Source organism: Erigeron canadensis, chromosome 8 (genome assembly GCF_010389155.1).
Source record: "Erigeron canadensis isolate Cc75 chromosome 8, C_canadensis_v1, whole genome shotgun sequence".
NCBI lineage: Eukaryota > Viridiplantae > Streptophyta > Magnoliopsida > Asterales > Asteraceae > Erigeron > Erigeron canadensis.
In genome coordinates, this window is record NC_057768.1 from 21,539,744 (window position 1) to 21,560,271 (window position 20,528).

At 33.3% G+C, this 20,528-nt stretch overlaps 3 protein-coding genes across 8 annotated transcripts; all 3 read right to left on the minus strand.

The window, feature by feature from the left end:
* Positions 1-4,142: 4,142 nt before the first annotated feature.
* On the minus strand, positions 4,143-4,700 carry LOC122579850. The gene has a single exon (XM_043752102.1). The coding sequence runs from the start codon at positions 4,693-4,695 to the stop codon at positions 4,240-4,242; it is 456 nt and encodes a 151-aa protein (XP_043608037.1). The 5' UTR covers positions 4,696-4,700; the 3' UTR covers positions 4,143-4,239.
* A 4,694-nt stretch (positions 4,701-9,394) lies between these two features.
* Positions 9,395-12,331, minus strand: LOC122610419 (putative late blight resistance protein homolog R1C-3). Its single transcript, XM_043783410.1, has one exon. The coding sequence runs from the start codon at positions 12,329-12,331 to the stop codon at positions 9,395-9,397; it is 2,937 nt and encodes a 978-aa protein (XP_043639345.1).
* Positions 12,332-12,921: 590 nt separating this feature from the next.
* On the minus strand, positions 12,922-18,279 carry LOC122578660 (uncharacterized protein YwkD). Of its 6 annotated transcripts, none has more exons than XM_043750669.1 (4): positions 18,110-18,277; positions 17,777-18,007; positions 14,510-14,585; positions 12,922-13,240 (listed from the first exon to the last, which is right to left on the minus strand). In XM_043750669.1, the coding sequence occupies exons 1-4, from the start codon at positions 18,194-18,196 to the stop codon at positions 13,197-13,199; spliced, it is 438 nt and encodes a 145-aa protein (XP_043606604.1). In that variant the 5' UTR covers positions 18,197-18,277; the 3' UTR covers positions 12,922-13,196. The 6 variants fall into 6 exon arrangements, with proteins under 6 accessions (XP_043606604.1, XP_043606606.1, XP_043606603.1 ...); XM_043750671.1 differs by having other exon boundaries at positions 12,922-13,228; positions 18,110-18,276; XM_043750668.1 differs by lacking the exon at positions 12,922-13,240 and adding an exon at positions 13,257-13,772 and having other exon boundaries at positions 18,110-18,279.
* Between the last annotated feature and the right edge of the window lie 2,249 nt (positions 18,280-20,528).

Genomic DNA, 20,528 nt, shown 5'->3' on the forward strand with positions numbered 1-20,528 from the left:
TTTGAATGAATTAGATGAATAAAATGATTTATGGAGGGAAAAAAATTTCGTGGTTGAGATTTGAGGAGAAAGAGAAAAATGAGTGGCTGAGATTTAGTCCCCATGTCTTTTTTTAAGACATGATCTCAATTTATCTTTTCTTTTAGTCTATTTTACAATAAACTAAAACAGGATTGAGATATCTTTTGATCGATGCGTGGCATAATATTTAAGCGACACGTGTTTTTTTTAATATGGTAAAATTTAGGGGTTGGGTATTGTAAAACAAGTATTAGAGCAAAACAAGTAAGACAAGATCTTGACCTTAGATCATGGTCAAATTGATGCACGAAGATTCATGAATCAGTTGATGTATGATAATTTTCATGATGCACAGTGATTTTCACTAAAGAGAAACCTATTGTTTTAATTGTTTTACTTTAATACTTTTTTACTAGATTTTAGACTCGTGTCAAATACACGAGTTTCATAACACTATCAATATAAGAATTAGCATATGAAACAAAAAAAATATTATATGTGAAAATGTAAAAATATACTTAAAAACGAATTGAGATACTCAACGGTAAATATTGAATGATAAATCATATAAAGGCTAGATGGTGTAGCAGAGTTTCTTTTATACGGAATTTTCTTGAGAAGCAATATCTTAACATCGATTACACAATTGACCGAGTTCTAATTGATGTCTTGTAAAAAAAATAATTTTATTTTCGCTGGTCATGGTTCTTAAGAACAATAAAAGTAGAAGTTGGTTCGTGGGTTTTCAATAATTTCGTGTGTTGTGATTTTATTTGCAGAGTTCGGTTTATATAAGAAGAATTTGTATATTAAAATATAGTTTAGTTCCAGTTCCTTATAACAATAATAATTATCCTAGTTATAGTCTGATTACAATTACTAATAACAACGACATTTGTTGAGCGATAATTATATAGACTTTTCTCACACTACTTTTGGTCATTTTATAGTGATTTGAGTGAACTTATAATACTTAATGGCATATATATGTGATTTCATGTTCATTGCCCGTGGCATGAAGAAAAACGTCAAGAAATGGTGTTAAAGGACTTACAGGAAGATAAATGATGATTCGATGAAAATTTGGGTCGAGATTCAAGACTTAAGACAAAGAAACTTGTGTCGACATGAAGCCTATGACCACGTGTTAGTATTATGGGCATAACTTCTTCATACGAACTCTACTTCTGACGTATAAGTTGTCCACAGAAAGGCGAGAGAAAAATCTACGACTTTCATGCTGAACCTGAAGCCTCCAGCGCCGCTCCTTTCACTCCAGCGCCGGTGAATTCTGGTGAAGTCAGTTCAGATCTGGAATTTTCGAAAGCCTATAAATACCCCCCTAATCCCATAAATTGAACAATAACTCATTCTAGTTTACTTAGGGGCTGCTTCTAGGGAATTTTCATCAGATCTAAACCCTTGTAGCACCGCCATATCACCCCGAAGGTCAAACATCGATTCTCTTCATCATTATCATCAATCAATTCTCTGTTTCACTTTCCGTACCGATGATATACCCTATACGGAGCCCTAGCTCCGTACCCGAAGCAGAAGCAGAACCACATTCGTACAGGTAAGATTACTTAGCTCGACCTCCGTTCGGTCCAGATCAATTCGGAACTCAAGGTAGCAAAAACCCAGCTCCGAGGAAACATTCGAGATCGGATATAGATCTTTCTCATGATTATCTGAATAAAACATATATCAAAGCTCCGGTAAAATCGGACACGGCTTGTATTAAAATTTTATTATATATTTATAAAAAAGAACATTAATAATATATATAATTTTTTTAAAAAGATTTGTATTAAAATTCTAAGATTATTACTTTTTAAAATATTAATTAACTATTATTATCACTAATGGGTTGATAGTTCATTGATTTGGTCTTTGGTCTTGTGTTATTTCACCAAGGTTCGAGTTCACGTCTTACATTTGACTACTAGCCAAAACACTAATTAATTTTTATTATGCAAAAAAAGTTTATAAAAAAAAGTTTGAGGTATTTTTTAGTATTATATTAAAATACTCCTACATGAATTTTCCTTTTCTTTTTTTGTATTTTTTAAACATTGAATCCCATTTTAATAAAAATAAAGTCAAATAGACTATCAATTACAGCTAATCAGGTAACATATTAATTATGTTTTTATACATTATAAATAATGTATATTTTGTAATTCTAAAATACTAATAAATTGTTTTAAAATAGTAATAGTATTTATAAAATATTTTTTAATAGATAATAACTGTTAATTACACGAATGGTACCTATAGTTTGTACAATATTACATGTTTCATACCTCACGTGCAAGAAACGTTAGGTATTTAACGATACAACTAACGACCGTCAGCGTGAGGTATCTTCTGAGTGCAAAATTGTAAACCATGTGTATGATGGGTGTAAATTAAATCTAACAGATATGAAACTAGTAATTTCGACCACAAGTACCATTTCAATAATTTACTCTCTTTTTTTTAACATAAACAATATTTATTGTAAGTCCCAACTAATTAAAAATGGTTACTGAAGACACCTCTATGTCAATGGTGAGTTTCTTTGCAATACATACATTGTTTCTGGACGTGACCAGTTGCAGTGTATAGATACCAGGTTAATTTGAAAGTTTACTTATTAAGGTGACAATGTGAATAAGTAAATATAACAATACAATAAAGTAAATAACTTGTAAAGTAAATTGGTGAGATAATATGTATTTTTCAAGTGTATTTTATTTATAATATAAACAAAATACAAAGGTTGTTGCGGAATCAAGATAATACACGAATTAAAATATCCTAACAACCTATAAAATACAATTGATTTAAACTTGGAAATCCTCTAAACAATCAAAACACTTAAAGTTCTGAAATGTTCCTTTTAGCGATTGGGAGAATATTGCACAAGTCACCAAGAATATTGCAAAGTCTGAATATGCAAAGTGAATTCTTGGTTATGCAAGGACCTCTATATATAGGCAAAAGTTGGTATTGGGATCCCAACTTTGCAGTACAAATATGGTTGAGAGCATTTAAGGAATTACAATTAATTCCTTGGAAATGCTAGATAAAGTGAACCCAAAAGGTACTTTATCCAACCTACTTTAATCAAAGACAATTGTTATTGTCCGTATAATAGTACATAAAGCAGAAAGGTCATCCCCGTAATCAGTGTAAAGTTTTATAAATGTTATACACTGATGGTTATCTAGTTGTTGATCTGGTTAGAATGTCAACTGAGTTCCGCTGCCATTGTCATTCTCTTTCTTCCTCTTGATGTTTTCGATTTCAACTGGAATGTCTTCAGATGCATGAATACATCTTTAATTGGAGGAAGTCATCAGCTGCATAAACTGTACCTTGCAACTGGACTTCTAATATTTCTGAACAATTCTTCTGGTCTTCAAATGTAACTAGAGACGCTCCAGTTTTCATCAAAACCGAACCTAACATTTATTCATACGATTATTTTCAAATATTTCAACTACATTTTAACTTTAAAAAATAGCATTTAATTTAAATGACTATTTAAGAAAAACAAACGAGATTAGATAGTTCTATATTTACCATAAAATTTAGAGGTAAACTTTAATATTTTTCAAATATAATGTGGTGTTTTTGTATCTATGTTGAAAAATAGTAGATTTACAAAAAAAAATTATAAACTAATATTTACAAATACAAATTCCACAAATAAAATCATGTTCATATTTTAATCTCTTTTTCTTTTGTTCTTTATTGATTTGATTGGAACTACTACATTTATTGGTAAGACTAATATATTTCATCCATGTATATCTAGCTCAATCTAAATATATATTTAGATTTTTTAATTTTATGATTTTTGAATCTTGTATAAGGTTAATGATGATATTTTTACAATTTAACTTTGACACAAATATCATTCACTTTAACTTTTTATTTAAATAGTACAAGCTTAAACATTAAACCGGTAACCATTTTAGTCATTTAATTTATTTCTGTTAAAATCTTTACGTTGAGTTGTGTAAACTAAACTGTGACATTTAGTTACTATGAGAGATCTAACAAACAATTATAGTTAAATTAAAAATAAAAATTATAAACCTACATTCCATTATCACACAAACATATAGATGTCAGCCAACATAAACCACTGGAAATCATGTTATTAAAAATAAGATCCATAAATAAGAAGAAAATCAGTCACAAAGACAAACTGACTGGATCCAGCAGTTACACCTCTTTCACTTGGACTTCTTTATCTTCCTCGACTTCAAAAGCCGCGGAAGGAAAAGTCCGAAATAATCCCGTGGGAGATCTGAAAGTGATCTTCCCCGTTGGTGGATCATCAACGGTGATCTCACTAAGGTTAACCCACATCATCATTTCTTTCGTCTTCACACCAGTTAGCTTCTTAATCTTGGATTTTTCGACATACGCAGTCACCTCATTCGCATAGCTCGCGAGCCTCCCAACCTTTTCGAATTTGTGCTCCTTTTTCTTCTTTTGCCTTAGCCAAACAAAACCAGTGTCTTTGACATACCCACATTCTTCAATATCTTCCAAGGGCAAAAGCCCATTTGGCAATCCAACTTCTGTTAGCAAAAACCTTGATTTCTCTTTGCAAATTTTGTCACCATGGTATAGCTCAGTAGCACTGGCTCTTATCTCATCTGTAATTAGAGACATTTTTTTTATAACAAAGGAGTTGAGTTTTGGCAACAATATATATAGCCTAAATAGTTAGCAATTGCCCATCAATTTGTTTACATTTTCAGAAATACCCTTTTGATACTTAATACTATAGGCTACCTTTTTTCATATGTCGATATTAAATGGCACTTAAGAATTTCAATAAATAGCAACCCGTTTTTACTAGAGGTTATTATACAAACGGAACTAGTCAACTAAGTTAGGTAAATGACTTCATTTGGTTAGGCTCAAAACGAGTAACTTTTATTACGCTTTGGGTGGTTCAAAATTCAAATATATTTGAAATAGATTTATACGTGATATCTTAATACTCTTGGGCTTTATTGCTCGTGTCGATATATACTTTGGTCGTTCATATCAATAAAGCAATAGTTTTAGGCGTAAAGTTTTAGTACTCGTGATCTTCTAATTCATTGAAGCATAAAAGGTTCAAGTAGTTCAAAAAATACTTAAAGACATGTCACGCCTCGCTAAAGCAGAATCGACTTAACGAACATGACTCAAAATCGGAACCAAACCAAATACTTTATCATCAAGTGTTTTAATCATGTAATGTGTTTTGATAATAAAATGTGTTTGATTGTTACAAAAAAAATAGCCATGAAGGACTAAAAGTGACACTTATAGGAACCAATTTTGGTAAAAATGGCTGATAAGGGACCTGTTTTGCCAACTTTCCAAACTTACACTTTGTCTTCTACCTAAAATAGCAGTTGGAATTCAAAAAAAGAAAAAAAACAAATACCCTGCTCCCTCTCGTCGCTAGAGGAACGACTGTATCAGACGAGTGTGGCGCACGAACCAAGGACGAGTCCCACTCAACGGTGTGGACTCGTCCATGGATGTCGAACGATTAATTGGGTAGCCTCAGCAACTATGGCATCTGCAAAAGAGATTTTATCTTTTACCAATTCATTCTACGAAGTCCATCGGCAACTATGGCGCGCATCAGATGCTAATATGGAAGTTCAATGTCTATCACTTGAGTTTGTTTAGTGACAACTTGAGAGTCTTGTTAAATGTAAATTTGTCATTCAATTACACTATTTTAACTTAAGTGTGTCAAACCCGACCCTTTCCACAAAAGTACTGTAATTCTTTGATGCAATCAATAAAGAATTATCTATTGAAAAAGTACTTCTTTCTTGTGTGTGCATCGATCTAAACTATTGTGTCAATCATCAACGCACAAAGAAGGGGCCAACAATAACTATCGGTATAGTATGTTATTCATGTAAAGGGTTTTCCCACAAAACTTGATTATTTTTTCATAACTGGACTCTTCTATGACTAATTTATGGCATTATTTGGCCAATCACTGTAAGAAAATTGATATTTAATACAGAAGTTCTATGGTAAGCACATCATGTAATCACTAAAACTCGTTAAAAGACTAAAGAAGCGAGTTCAGTTGATTTTTCTTGTTTGATTAGACATTTAACAAGGAGTATATACTCGCAATATAATTTTTAAATTAAATGACATTTTAGTTTTAGTTGGGTGTTAAAGTTTTCACCTACAACTTTTTAAATATTTTCACATACAATATACTTTTAACATTAATAATTAAATTAAACTATCAATCATTTATTTTATAAAATATCTCCATTAACCCTTTAAATCAATTATTTTCTATAAATTATCTACAACACTCGACGCCGTGTTCACCACCAACACTCGCCTCCACCACCGTCACCGACACAACCACCGCTGCATCGCGCGGGTAGAGTGCTAGTTATTGTAGTAAAAATAGAACTATTAGCCGTTAAAAAATGATTTCCAATATAGCTTCCAAAATTAAATTAAATGACTTTTTATACAGTGATTTTTTATGTCGATTCACCCAAATTGGAGTGGAGATTTACTGAAAAATATTTTTCATGTTTTTGTTTAGTAAAACCTTAGCGTGGGCACCAATAGCTAGAATGCTTCAACGACACAACAACCTTATCAAAGCAGCATTTAAACCTCCTTTAATTCTCTAACTCCCCACATGTACAGCCCTTGTCATTTTGGTTGAAACAAAACTTATAATGAGATACTAACATAACTTTTCTTATAATTACCCTATCAATCTATTAATAAAGCATAATCAATGAACATTCTATCTTCATTACACTAGCTCTACGGTATCTGCGCACTGCGATGATAGTGGTGGTAACGACGTTTTGGTGGTGAGTACGATGAATGTTGATAGCGGCGACTGTTGATGATGGTGGCAGTATCGACATGGGCGGATCCAACATTGTAGAGGAGGGGGCTGATGAACCCAATCACCTCAAGCCCAACACCACTAGTGTTGATAACTTATTTAGGATGAACCCAGGCCAAAATACAATATGAACCCAACCCATCTTAAAAAATTCAATACTCTCTTGGGGAAAATATAATCCCAGTTAACTAATTAAAGAAAACATGGTGTATTATTTTTTTTTTAATGTATACCTTCTGATTATTGTATTAGCTCTTGGTAGAAAGTTTTTAAGACACAAAAAGAACAACAAAAACAATTGTTCGATTAGATAGTTGTTATTAGTGTTGCTTTTAATGTAGTTAAAGCTATTTTGCGAAAGACTTGTTCGAACTATTTAATTTGATTTCATAATGAGGCTATTCGATATTTTTTCTAAGAAATTCTTTTTGCCCCCGCCATCTTAATTTCCTGGATCCGCCACTGAGTATCGAGTAGTGTAGGTTGAGATATATTTTAGAAAACAAGAGCTTAGAGTATAAATTAGTAAAATAAGGGTGTATGTTGTAAATTAGTTCATTAAAAACGGGTATTTTTTAAAAACTCTTTCATGAAAAGAAGTTCATTAAGGATAATTAACTCATCTTCAATGTAACTTTCTTGTATCTATTTTTGAAATGGGGGCTTAGAATTTTTATTATAAAAGAATAGAGCTGTATGAGCAACCTTCCGAAATAGTTCTGTTGAAAAATAATTAATCAACAATCATTTTTAGAGTGTTTATATATGAAAAGAACCTATCACGAATTTCTTGATTGTATGATGTGCCGTTCTAATGTTACACATGGTTTTTCAACAGTTCATATCAATACAGGGATTTCAAGCGAATAACTGAAAGACATCAAAAAAGTTAAATCTGATAATTGGGACATATTTGCCATTATAAGAGTCATATTAATCTATCTTATGTTACACATTTAATTATAGCGGTAAAAATAAATTATGAAATACATTATTTTTCCTTTGTTTGTCGTGTCTAATGTACAATTTTAGTACATAACTAGATTTTTGTTTGTCGTGTCTAATGTACAATTTTAGTACATAACTAGATTTTAGACTCGTTTTGAATATTGGATACACGACTTATAAGGATATTCATATATTTAACATCCAAATTTTTGAATTGAAAATTGATACATATTTAAAAAGGCTTTTATTTTTTATTCGTAAATTCTAGATGAAAAAATGTAAGCTAAATGAAAACAAAAGGGGAAAATGTAAGAAAACGGAAACAAAAAAAAATGTAATTCGAGAACATTAGAAACACGTATCTTGGTTCATTTTTTTGCAATACTATGTATTTATCCAAATAGCAATATTTTTTATTGATCCAAATTTAAAGATACTTGGTATTGCTTCAAATTTAAAGGAATAAATGAATTATTATTACTATTTTGTCATTAAATAGTACTTTAGTAATTAAATCTGTGTTACGGGATTAAATTAGTTTAATTTGGAGCTACGTGTGTTTTTTTGTTAATATTTACTTTTATTAATAACAATTTTTTCATGTATACATGTGGATTTTTCTTAATATATTACTTTTTTTAATTAAACAAATTCATGTAAAAAACTAAGTGAGGACATCAACAAGAGTCGATTTGATACAATCAAGCGATGTAATTGACTGAAAAGTCATTAATTTAACTGAAGTCATTAATTTAACTGTTTTATATATATATATATATACTAGGTTTTTTATCCGCACGATGTGCGGTTGCTTAAAAGTATAGTTGAATTAAGTCGGCTAAAAGTTTAGAATGTCAACAATTATTAGTAATTTGTTTTTGCGTTTTATATACACTGATAAAAACTCATCTAAATATTATGTGGTGGCATCATGTATTCATATCATGTATTCATACGTTTAACTTGTAGTTTTTGATGATAATTTATCAGTTTAAAGAAAGTTTTCACAATCTTAAAACCCTTTAGATTTTATCATGTTAACTATAACATTTGTTACTTGAAATCATATAAGTTTTAACAAATCAATTGATATTCTGTTGCGGTTGTGATTTTATTAACTAAATAAAATGGTGCTTAGTTTTAGTTAAAAAGAACATTTGATATTTAATATGACTGGTAATTGTTGTTAAAAAGAAATATGCATAATAATCAAAAACTACTTTTTAAATATCTTTTTATCTTTGCCTAAAAATAATTGTCATTGAAGTTTACCATTTCTTTTATAATTTTATAAGATAAATAATTTTATTTAATTGTCAAAGAACTGATATGATGTACCTAATTTCTATTTGAATGACAAGTTAACTCAAGAAGATGATGTTCTTAAGCTAACATTAAAAATAACATCATAAAGAAAGTAAAAAGCAAAACAAAAAATTAAGTAACAATATTAAGAAAACATGGTCATGGTCTTATGGATGCATCCATCTTACTAAAACATGAAGAAAAAGAAAATCAAAATATACTATGCAAGACAACAAAAAATGTTTTTGAACAACGACGCACCACTAACTGTTTTAGTCGTGGGAAGTTATCCCTGTAACTAACCCAATTCGTTATGTCCAGATCATGCAATTTCAACACTTGGAGTCGCCTAAACTCTGCTTCTTCCCCTGTCTCCCACCTTTCTCCAATGCATGCTTGAAACTTTAACTTTAGAACCTCCAGGTTAGGCACCCACGCAAAGGTCCAAATCTCATCCCAATCCAATCCAGTGTTACACAGCGTCAGTTTCTTAAGATTTTCAGGAAACCTAAGAGGATTGCATGATCTTGTTGCTTCCGGGTATGGAATTGTGTTTAACAACTTCAATTTTTCGAGGTGTTGCAAAGTGCGTATATTTGGAAATTCCAGATCACCTAGACTTGATATCAAGGGTCCACAAAACCCAAGTTTCCTAAGAGTGGGAGTTCTGGTAGACACATTCTGGCAAGATTCAGGGCTTACTTGGGATAATGTTTGCAGGCTCGGCAACAAATTTGAAACACCATTGTCCTCTGTAACTTGAACAAATTTAGGCTCCTCAATGAAGTTTTCACCTGATTTGATATACAAGTGCCTCAGATTTACCATATTCCATATGGTATTAGGTAGGACGATATTCTTCTTTGAAGATATTATCAGCGTTTGCAAGTGGACAAGGTTGGATATTGATGAAGGGAGACTTCCATCATAAGCTTGAATGGCCAAGTATCTTAGATCAATAAGGTGTACTACATCAGAATGAAATACAGAGATAGGGACATACTCCATATCAAGAACCTTTAACATTTTGTATCTACCATAAGGAATTGGTCTACCATTTTGAAGAATATCGGCTAACTCATTTGGATAACACAAACTAGAGTGGGTGACTAGTGGAGAGGTATCTGCTAAAATTTCATATTGCATATCTCGGATGGTAGCAGAAGATGATGTAAAAGAAGGGTACTTGTAACTTAGTAGAGAAAATTTCTCTTCAAGAGACTTTCTCAAACATAAATCCCGCAGCAAGTCATGGATACGGCATGCTTTTATTCGGCCATCAGCCCTCGTTTTGGAAATCATCAGCAAACCTCTATTGATTAAATCCATCAGGAAATCCTCTGCAACATCCTCCCACGTTTTGCTTCCACTTTGTTGTATGAATCCTTGAGCAATCCATAGCCAAATCAGCTTTGACACGGATACCTCATAGTCCTCAGGAAATGATCGAAAAAAGAGAAAACATGGTTTTAAATGAGGTGGCAAATGGTTGTAGCTCAAAGCCAGGGAGTGCATGTATTGGCTTGGCTTACTCACCATAAACAAGCTTAGCTTTTCGGCAATTTGCCTCCACCACTCATTTGACATATTATTTTTCAAAATACCAGAGGCTATGACAATTGCAAGAGGCAAACCTTCACATTTTCTTGTAATCGCCCTCCCAAAATCTTCCAGCGAAAGAGGACATATTCCAGTCCTAAAGGTCTTTTTTAAAAGCAAATCCCAACTCTCAACTTCATTACGGAAACGCAGAACGTGAATAGGTCTTGCTGCCTGTACATGTGAGGTGATGTCTATGTCACGACTAGTAAATAACACTCGGCTTCCGGTTTTGTCATCTGGGAAATACATTTTGAGATCATTCCAAGCCTTAGAATCCCAGATGTCATCCAATACCACCAGATATCTATGACCCTTTAGTAGTCTGTATAGCTTTTCCCCCAACCGTATGTCATTCATTTTGTAAATTTCGTCATTAATCTCATGGATACAGGTGCTTAGTATTCCCAGTAACAAATCTTTAACTTGATAAACTTGAGAAACACTGGTCCACGCTCGCATGTCAAAGGTATACTCGACCAATGGATCGTTGTAAAGTTTTGTAGCCAGAGTAGTCTTACCAAGCCCAGCCATTCCTGCAATAGAGATAACCTGAAGGTGCTTTATAGAAGTTGAAGTAAGTTGATCAAGTAGTGTTTCTACTTCTTCATCAAAGCCCACCACAACTTCTCCCTCTTTGTTTGAGCTGTATTTTATTTTACCTAGTTTTTCACAAGTATCTATAACCTCATCTATATATTCACACGGTTGAATAAAATCTTTCAAATCCAGATCTGTTGCTCCTTCTAATAGATCGCGCACTTCCACATTTTCATAGAGCTTCATCATCATGCCAAGTAGATGATTACAGAGAGCTGTAGATGAATTACCAATAAACAAGCTTAGTGTTTCAGCAACTTGCCTCCACCACTCATTTGTCTGATTATATTTCAGAAGACGAGAGGCCATGACAATTGCCAGTGGCAAACCATCACATTTTCTTGTAATCAACCTTCCGAAATCTTCCAGCGAAGAAGGACACCTGCCATTCTGAAAGGTCTTTTGCAGAAACAAATCCCAACTTTCAAATTCATCAAGGTAATGCAAAACATGAGTTGATCCTGCTGCCTGTATATGTGCACTGATGTCTATGTCACGACTGGTAAACACGACTCGGCTTCCAATATTGTCATCTGGGAAATACATTTTGAGATCATTCCAGGCGTTAGAATCGCAGATATCATCAAAGACCACCAGATATTGACGATCCTTTAGTTTTCTGTATAGCAATTCACCCAACTGCGTGTCACTCAATTTGTAAATCTCATCAGTAAGCTCAGAAATGAGAGAGCTTAATAAACTGAGTAACAAATCTTTAATTTGATAAACTTGAGAAACACTGGTCCACGCTTGAATATCATAGAAATCCCAGACTGATGTATCGTTGTAAATTGTTTTAGCCAGAGTAGTCTTACCAAGCCCAGCCATTCCTACAATTGAGATAACCTGGAGCTGCTTTGTAGAATTCTGAAAATTAAGTTGATGTATTATTTTTACTTCATCATTAAAGCGCACCACAAGGTTTCCTGCTTCAGTAAAACCTTTCATATTGATCCATTTCAGCAGATCTATTGCTCTTTTCAACAGATCGAGCACTTGCTTATTTTCATCAACCAGCGGCATCATCCTTGGTAGGATGATTACAGAGAGCCTTAGAGGAATTGACCATTAATCCTCTGTATTTTACGTAAGGCAACAGACAATACATCTTAAAGGCATCAAGAAATTCCTTTAAAAGGAGACTAGTAAGAGCATCAGCCATGGTTAATCTCTAGCGTCTAGGGTATTTTTCCTCAAAATATACTGTATAAATTAATTAAAAGAAAGACTTTTGAGTTTCAAGTAATGATTGAGTGAACATAACCAATTGATAGGCTGGCCAGTGAGCAGAGTCTTTGAGATCCGATTCCTGAATACTTCGACACTAAATCTTTCAAGAATCAATATAAACAACAAAAAATAGATCTACTGGGATTGAAGTTGTGTAAAATTTCTTAGGATGAAAAAATTGTATGAATGAGTCACAGTCATAGTATCAACTTGCAACTTACTCCCTAATTTTCTTTTTGTAATGCTATCAATATCATCTTTTGACGTTATTAATTGCTTAATACTCCCCCTAATCTTCAACAATTACATTTTAAACCTATATATCATCAACAATAATATAAACCAAGTTTAGCTTAAGCAAAGCATACATACAAAGTTAAGTTTGTTACGTTTACTTTAACGTGTCAATGTTAACTCGGCAACAATAATGTTGAAGACATATGAGCTTTAGTTTGTTAACAGGATACTCATGTTGATCAACACAAAGACTCTTCGGTGATGATTTCAGCAACTTAACTCGTGGTATTAATATTTAAGCCCTTTCTAGCAAGGAAGTCGTCCCTCGGTTCACATCTTGGTTGCTTTATACACGTGGGCATATCCGTCTTTCCATCCCTAAACACAGACCTTCTTATGAACACTTTTTGTAAATTAAATCTCTTCTCCCCCAGCCACCTTCTCCCCATCTTTACCTCCCAAAAAGTCCGGCGAAACTCACAACCACATAGTCAAATCAAATGAAAACCAGTCTTTATTAATGAAAACAGGAAACATGATATAAGAAGAATAAAAGATTAGACGAGTCGAAAGAGCACATAATACCTACATGAAATAGGAACGTAATCAAAAGAAATAGCATAAATTAAATAACAATATAACCTAAGAAAAATACCGTGTTTATGAAAGCCTCAACTATTGATTTAGAATCAACGGCCATATGTGAATCCTAACATAATTTTAGGTTGATAATAATATTTTATAATCTATCTACTTTGGTGGAAATCATGACTCAATCTGATATCATATATACTTTCTTGGTTAATAGCTAGGTTACACATCCATTATCACTTGGATCCGTTATCTTTGTACAAAGCACGGATCAGAAATCCTAATGGTGAAAACGTAGAATGCGAGTCGTTAACCCTGCTCAAAAAATCATCTGCTCAAAAAATCACGACGATTCAACAGTTATTAAACACGATTATGCTTAAACCTTTTTATCAACAACGTAACAAACAAGACGTACATAATGCCTTTTTGGATTGACTTTCTACATACACAATAGACAAGCTTTACATTTATTTTGACCACAAACAACAGACCCTGGATTACTTTTCTGGGTTAATCACGGCTCGAAACCTCTAAGCCATTACCTGCAGTCACCTCAAAAGTTATACAAGATTATCAACACCCTTACTCCAAATTAAAGTTCACGGAAAGCAGGGATAAAAGTGGATGATCTAGAATGTGCTGCACATGAATGGAGTTTGGGATTGAACTCGCGATATGATAGTTGCATATTTGAATTGCACATAATCCCTTTGGAGTATTTGGATGAAGGCAACTGACTAAGAAATGTGATTATTCTAGCATCACCACAATTAGCAAGGATAATCAGATTAGGTTTTGGCTATTCTACTAGTGAAGTCATTAAATAATAATATTTAAAATAGGTAAACCACTCATACAACTGATTCTGATAATGATAATATTAAACAACATAAGTGCATCTGAGCACTAATTTGTTAAGGTTAATTATCTTATTTTATTTATTCCCAATCGCATAATCACATTCCATATACAATCTTAGTAAACCCAAAGATGCCAGGATACGAATTTGTGTATTTCATTGCAAAAGAAATGTACCCGAAGGGCAAATGTTTAAGTGAAACTCACCATCAGGATCGAAGAAGAAGACTTGTTTGGTTTTCCCATTTGGTTGAGTCCTCTCATGTGTCTCAATTCCTTTCTCCTGGATTCACGAACACATATATTGAGTAATTTTCAATTATAAATTAGCCATTGATCAGAAAACGACAATAGAGTACGTCACAACTGAGATTGACCAACGGCTCAAAAATAAATTACAAAGTAAACAAATTTTATAAGCTATACCTCTTAATAACTTTGAGGTAATTGACACGAAAATTACTTTATTAACTTACTTTGAACTAAACTTAATTTATGCAACCTAAATTAATTAATCTCTACTTCTTGCTCTCCTCAAACTTTGAGTGGTTGAGCCTAATAATATCTGCCTTACCAAAAATACCTAAGTTTGTTAAAATTTACTTAATAACGTTTTGAATGGGTCCATTTGATCTTCTTTTAATTGATAAATCAGTAGAAGGTCATTTGACACCCTAGGTTTAGATAAAAAACACTTATAATATATATATATATATAACTCCAGGTTGAAGAAATACACAAATTTACATATTAAAACCATCCATACAGGCTATCTATCTGCCACACAGAAGATGAAACTCATAGAACTTCTTCTACATCTTTAATAACAAAAAAAAAAAAAGAAGTTTTTTCTCACTATGCTACAACTAGCAAACCCTTACATATAATGTAAATGGAAACTTATAATATTTGATTTTACAGTTTTTCTAAAAGAAAATACTCCACTTCGCTTCTATTTCGAAGCAATTTTCTCTAGAATGAATGGACATGCAGGGATGAATGAGCTTGAAGCTAAATTAATGATGGATTGCTTGAGAATATACACAAACAGCCGTAAACCTCTACCCAATGAAAGCAACTCTCAACTGAATCAGGTTAGGTTACAAACCCCCAAATAATCTAACATTACAGGACTTGACCAGTTGACCATTTTATCGAGACTCTAACCTGTGACTGTAATTACCTGAGCCATGTGTCACGAGTAGAGGTGGCAAAATGTACGGGTCGGATCGGGTTGGGTGACGGGTCAAAACGGTTCCGGGTTAAAATGGGTTCGGGTCAATACGGGTAAATTTGAAAACGGGTTAAATGGGTCGGGTCAAAATGGACCCGGGTCGAAACAGGCAACTTACTATGAAGACATATATAGACAACTATATGTTCGTGTTTTGATAAAATATGTTTATTATCGTATCAAAAAGTCCAGGATCCAAATCTAGATGTTCGGGCAACAATTGCCGGCTCTAGTCACGCGCATTCAAAGAATACACATGTACATGACTTCTCTCCTTATTCTAATTAATGAGTGCTACTTAAAAGTCCTGACTTTTGTTGACCAATCCATTCGGTCCATACTCCACATCAACTACCTTTCTCTTTGAACTTGATCCTTCACCTCAAGAATGATTCAACAATATCCAGTCCACTAACTAAGAAGGAATATATCTTCTGCAATTCTTCAATAAGGTTCCCAGTTACTGTCTTCTAAATTTAAATTCAACCATTAGACTAAAACTTCTAACACAAGTTATTCTTTTTCTTGACCATCCTCTTGTCAATGACTTTCAACAGAATTGATTGAAATCTCTATCTCATTAATCGGTAAAAGTGATGCAGGTCGTCGACCCAGTTTCTTCTTAGACAATGATACATGATTACATGGACAACATCATGGGCAATTACAATGTATAAGCTAACTTAGCCAGACTTTAAGTCACCTTTTCTGCAAAGTGTTGTCTATTTTCGTAAGATACTTCGCATCAAACTTCTCCATACCATCAAAAGTACATTCAGTCATGCTTTTTTGCATTTTAGCAACCTCAACATCACCTAACACTCATAGAAAGGGTCGTCTAAATGACTTGTCCTAAACATATTTATTTAGCAGTCTAATAAAATCATAAGCCATATGTTAGATGGAGGTGGCAAACTTGACCTACTGAATTATGAATAAGTAGGAACTCGGTTAGGCATCAAATAAGAAGGCTAAAAACCATAGGAAGGATAGAGAGGACTTTTTTCAAACTAATACATAAGGTTTTCTAAAATGAAGGAATTACGACGTGGTCAAGCAGATATGCATCTGATTGAAAATATATCCTTGCTATCCTCCATCTTAGCCTTAGTATATGCTACTGATCCTTATCATATGACAAATGGATTAAAAAAATTTCTTCCATAAGTTCATAACAGGATCAGATGAGCAAACAGATCAAAGTTGCCTTAAGTGTGATTTAACGTGTCAACTATTTACGAAAAAGGTCAAAAAGAATGGCAGAGTATCTCCCTTACTTAAAAATGCATGTTTTGATCCAAAATATTTTACGCCAGTTCTAATTAAACTATTACCAAAGACACTCCAAGGATAGGATTCAGTTTAATCGTTCTATCAATCTTGTCATCTTTCAGCGCACTTTTATTTTCAAGTATTTACATGTATTCTGTGTAGAATATCTAAGTAGGCGAGGTCAAGTTATCAACATTTCCATATCACATAGCATGGTAGGAGGGCTCCATAATTCAACCTATTATTCTAATAGGCTCCCAACTATAAACATTCAATACTGATTTTTATTTAACTTTTGTTTCTAGAAATATAATCAATATATAGCATCTGATCTGCCGGTGAGCTTAATTAAGTGGGTTATGGAAAAAAGGATTTCTAGTGACATGTGTCAATGTGAATATGTGATGCTTCTACACTTTGATGAATGGGGCTTATAGCGTTTTAAATTATTCACACGCCCTCCATCCGTTCTAAAGTTGGTCCACGACACAAAAAATACAAAGTTTAAGAAAAATGTAATCCAATTTGATTAAAATTCTTATGTAAATTTTACCGAAACGTTGATAATGTTATTTAAAAACGTAAGATGTTGATGTGGCGATGATTGCGTAAGCCAACCCAGATTTCATAAGCTAAATCATGACACATTATATCAAAGACGAAAGTTAATTTGGCATTAAGATTATTAAAAAGAGAAAAATACTAAGACTTCTACCGTTCAAGATATCATACAAATACGTTGTCTCACAAATAACAATAATATCATGATAACCTAATTAGCCAAAAATCATCGTATATATACCATAAGTCGATAATACCCAAGTTTCCTCGAGTTTTTACAAAATACAAATACCCATCAAACAATGGCTCGTTTTTGCAAAAGCACAAACCATGGTATTATTTACTATAGATAAATTATATAAAAAAAAAAATAACAAAAAAAATAAAAATAAAAAAGGGAGAGATACCTTGAGGGCTTTGAGAAAGGAGTCAAAATTAGCAACATCAAAACAAAGATGATGACCTCTAAAAAGCTTTGTAGGATCAGCAACAGCATCATGAGAGGCACTCCATGGACCTTCTGGAAGCTTGGTTTTCGGGTCCCTTTCGATAAGGTGAAGACAGAAAGATGGAGATTGTTTTAGCCATATCACTTTGAAGTCAAACTTTGGGCTTTCTATTCGTTCAAATCCAAATATCTATAAATATCATCCCCCAAAATTATATATTTCAAAGAAAAAGAAGTTAATCAATGATAATTGAAGAAAACTGGAGTAAAATGGATGTATGGAGGAGGGGACCTGTTGATAAAAGTTGGCAAGGCGTTCGATATCGGAGGATTCTCTAGAGACGTGGTTGAAAGAAGCTCCTACTGCTGCTGCTGCCATTTTTCCAATTTTTCAGTATATGAAACTATGAATGAAATGATTGAATATTTATTTGATATTTTCTTTTGCTTTTTGTAACTATCTTTCGGTTGGAATTTTCATAGAGGTGGACGACGCGTGTACTTCGGTTGAGCCATTTGGAACTTTGGGTTTTAACTAATTACTTAGAAAGTGGTTCAACTTTGAGATCTTTATTTTTTTTGGCTCTAACAAAAAGAACTTCCATTTTAGGGTTTTAACATTAAATTTTTAAATCATTTTGATTTATTTTTAACCCGTCTATTTCATACGTGGAAATTACACCTTGACAATCATTTACCTTCATTTCCCACCTACGCATTCCACTATCACTTAAACATCTTTTTATACCCCCTTTTTATTGGATCCGATCAAACAAAACCAAAAAACACCCCAACCCAAAATCACAATAAGCATTGCTAGATTCATATGCTAAAACACAAAAAAATAACTAAAAATAAAATGTCTCCGGTCATCATTTTTGGCTCAACCCACCAGAAATCTCCTCTGGTATACCAAACCACCGCTGTCAAGCAACCTTCCACTGCCACATACGACACATCGAATGGTAAAAAAAATAATACCAGTTGAATCGAATGAAAAGATGACTTGAAATATATCTCAACCAAAGGAATCAAAAGGTGAAGGAACAATTGATTAAAGTTGGTGAAACAATTGTAAGTGTAACAATTAATTGACATGAAAGCGACGGTGTACCAACCACCACTGGTCTCGCCTAGCTTTCGACCGCCATCGTTCTCATCACCTAGCTTTCAACAACCACCACTGGTCTCGCCGCTAAGCTTTCAACCACCACCATCACTCCCGCAGCGGCAACCTTTAATAATCACCATTTTTTGTCATATCAGACATGCACCAACACCATCTGAAATCAACCATTTGGGAACTTGGAAAGACGGGGAAATACCAAGAGTTTGAAATACTTCAAGTCATATGATTATTATGTATATTTAGTGTAACATCCTAAACTTTTCGAGTTTGACTTATTGGCTTGACCGTTAGTCAACGTTAGGTTCGTTAAGTTTATATGCCCTATATGTGATTACGCGATTAAATTCTTATGTGTTTTATGTGAAATGATTAATATGATGTATAATGAAAGTAATTAAAGCAACGTTATGAAAGTTAAGTGCTTGTTAGATCGTTAAGTCTCCCGGAAGGTCAATTAAGCTAAGAAAGTCAAGTTTAGAAGTTAAGGGACCCTAAGTGTAAGATTAGGAGTTGATGGCCAGGGGTTAAGGTCCAATTAGGTATCCCTAATTGTCACAACTTCAGGACATACGTGAGAAATACCCCAACCGATCCTCCCTCCCTCTCCTTGCAAGTTTCTTTCAAGATTTCATCGTTTCGTGCCGTTTCAATCGAGTTTTGTTAATATCTTGAATCCCCTAAGTCTTCTACAGGTAATATAGGTAATATTCTTCTTGAAATCTGATCTTATGAGTCATAGATGAGTATTCAATCCAGGCCATGGGGTTTGGGTTTGGTTAATTGATTAAACGGTTACTGATTTCATGTTATTCGGGTGATTCAATGATTGATTTATGTGGTAAATAATTCAAGGATTAATTGGTATTTTCAATGAGTGATTTTGGTCTTGTTTTAAGTGTATTTTATGTTCATAAGACCTGGAGATGTGTTAAAGTCGTTTGGGATGTGTTTGGTTAAGTTTTGGAGTTGTTTTTCACGTCTGGTCGTCGTAACTCCCGTTACGGTATTGTAACTACCGTTAGCTGGTAACTTGTGATAGCACCTACACTGTAACTCCCGTTACAAATTTTCATAACTCCCGTTAGGTGCGTAACTCCCGTTACAAGTATTCGTAACTCCCGTTAGGGACTGATTTTTGTTAATATTTTTAAACGACCATAACTTTTGAACCGTAACTCCGTTTTTGATGGATAAGCTATCCACGAAATCGTGGGAGAGTCTATTTTCCAATGGTAATATCCTTTATAGATGAATGAAATGTAAAAGTGTTCAGATGGTTAATATAGTGAGTAAGGTCAAGTTTTGTCGAGTTTAGTGAACTCTAATCTAATTGTCGGATCTTTGTCGAATCAAGCATTGACATGGGTCAAGTATTTAAAGCTTGGTTATGATCATAAGTAAGAAGGTGATTAGATTGTTAATAATCATTTAATGATTATAGGTAGTCGGGAACATATACAAGACACTTTAAAGTTGCTTATTGATCGTTGTGCTCGTTATCAGGTAAGATACACTACTTTGACACGCTGAGGGTTCAACAAAAACATAGTTTTCATATAATAACTTCCCCTAATGATATCTT

Coding starts and splice junctions, on each gene's coding strand:
- LOC122579850 (XM_043752102.1), bottom strand. CDS start 4,695: ATGTCTCTAATTACAGATGAGATAAGAGCCAGTGCTACTGAGCTATAC.
- LOC122610419 (XM_043783410.1), bottom strand. CDS start 12,331: ATGAAAGGTTTTACTGAAGCAGGAAACCTTGTGGTGCGCTTTAATGAT.
- LOC122578660 (XM_043750668.1), bottom strand. CDS start 18,196: ATGGCAGCAGCAGCAGTAGGAGCTTCTTTCAACCACGTCTCTAGAGAA. Junction 18,008..18,109: donor TTGCCAACTTTTATCAACAG/GTCCCCTCCTCC, acceptor TGATATTTATAG/ATATTTGGATTTGAACGAAT. Junction 14,586..17,776: donor CCTTTCTCAAAGCCCTCAAG/GTATCTCTCCCT, acceptor TCGTGAATCCAG/GAGAAAGGAATTGAGACACA.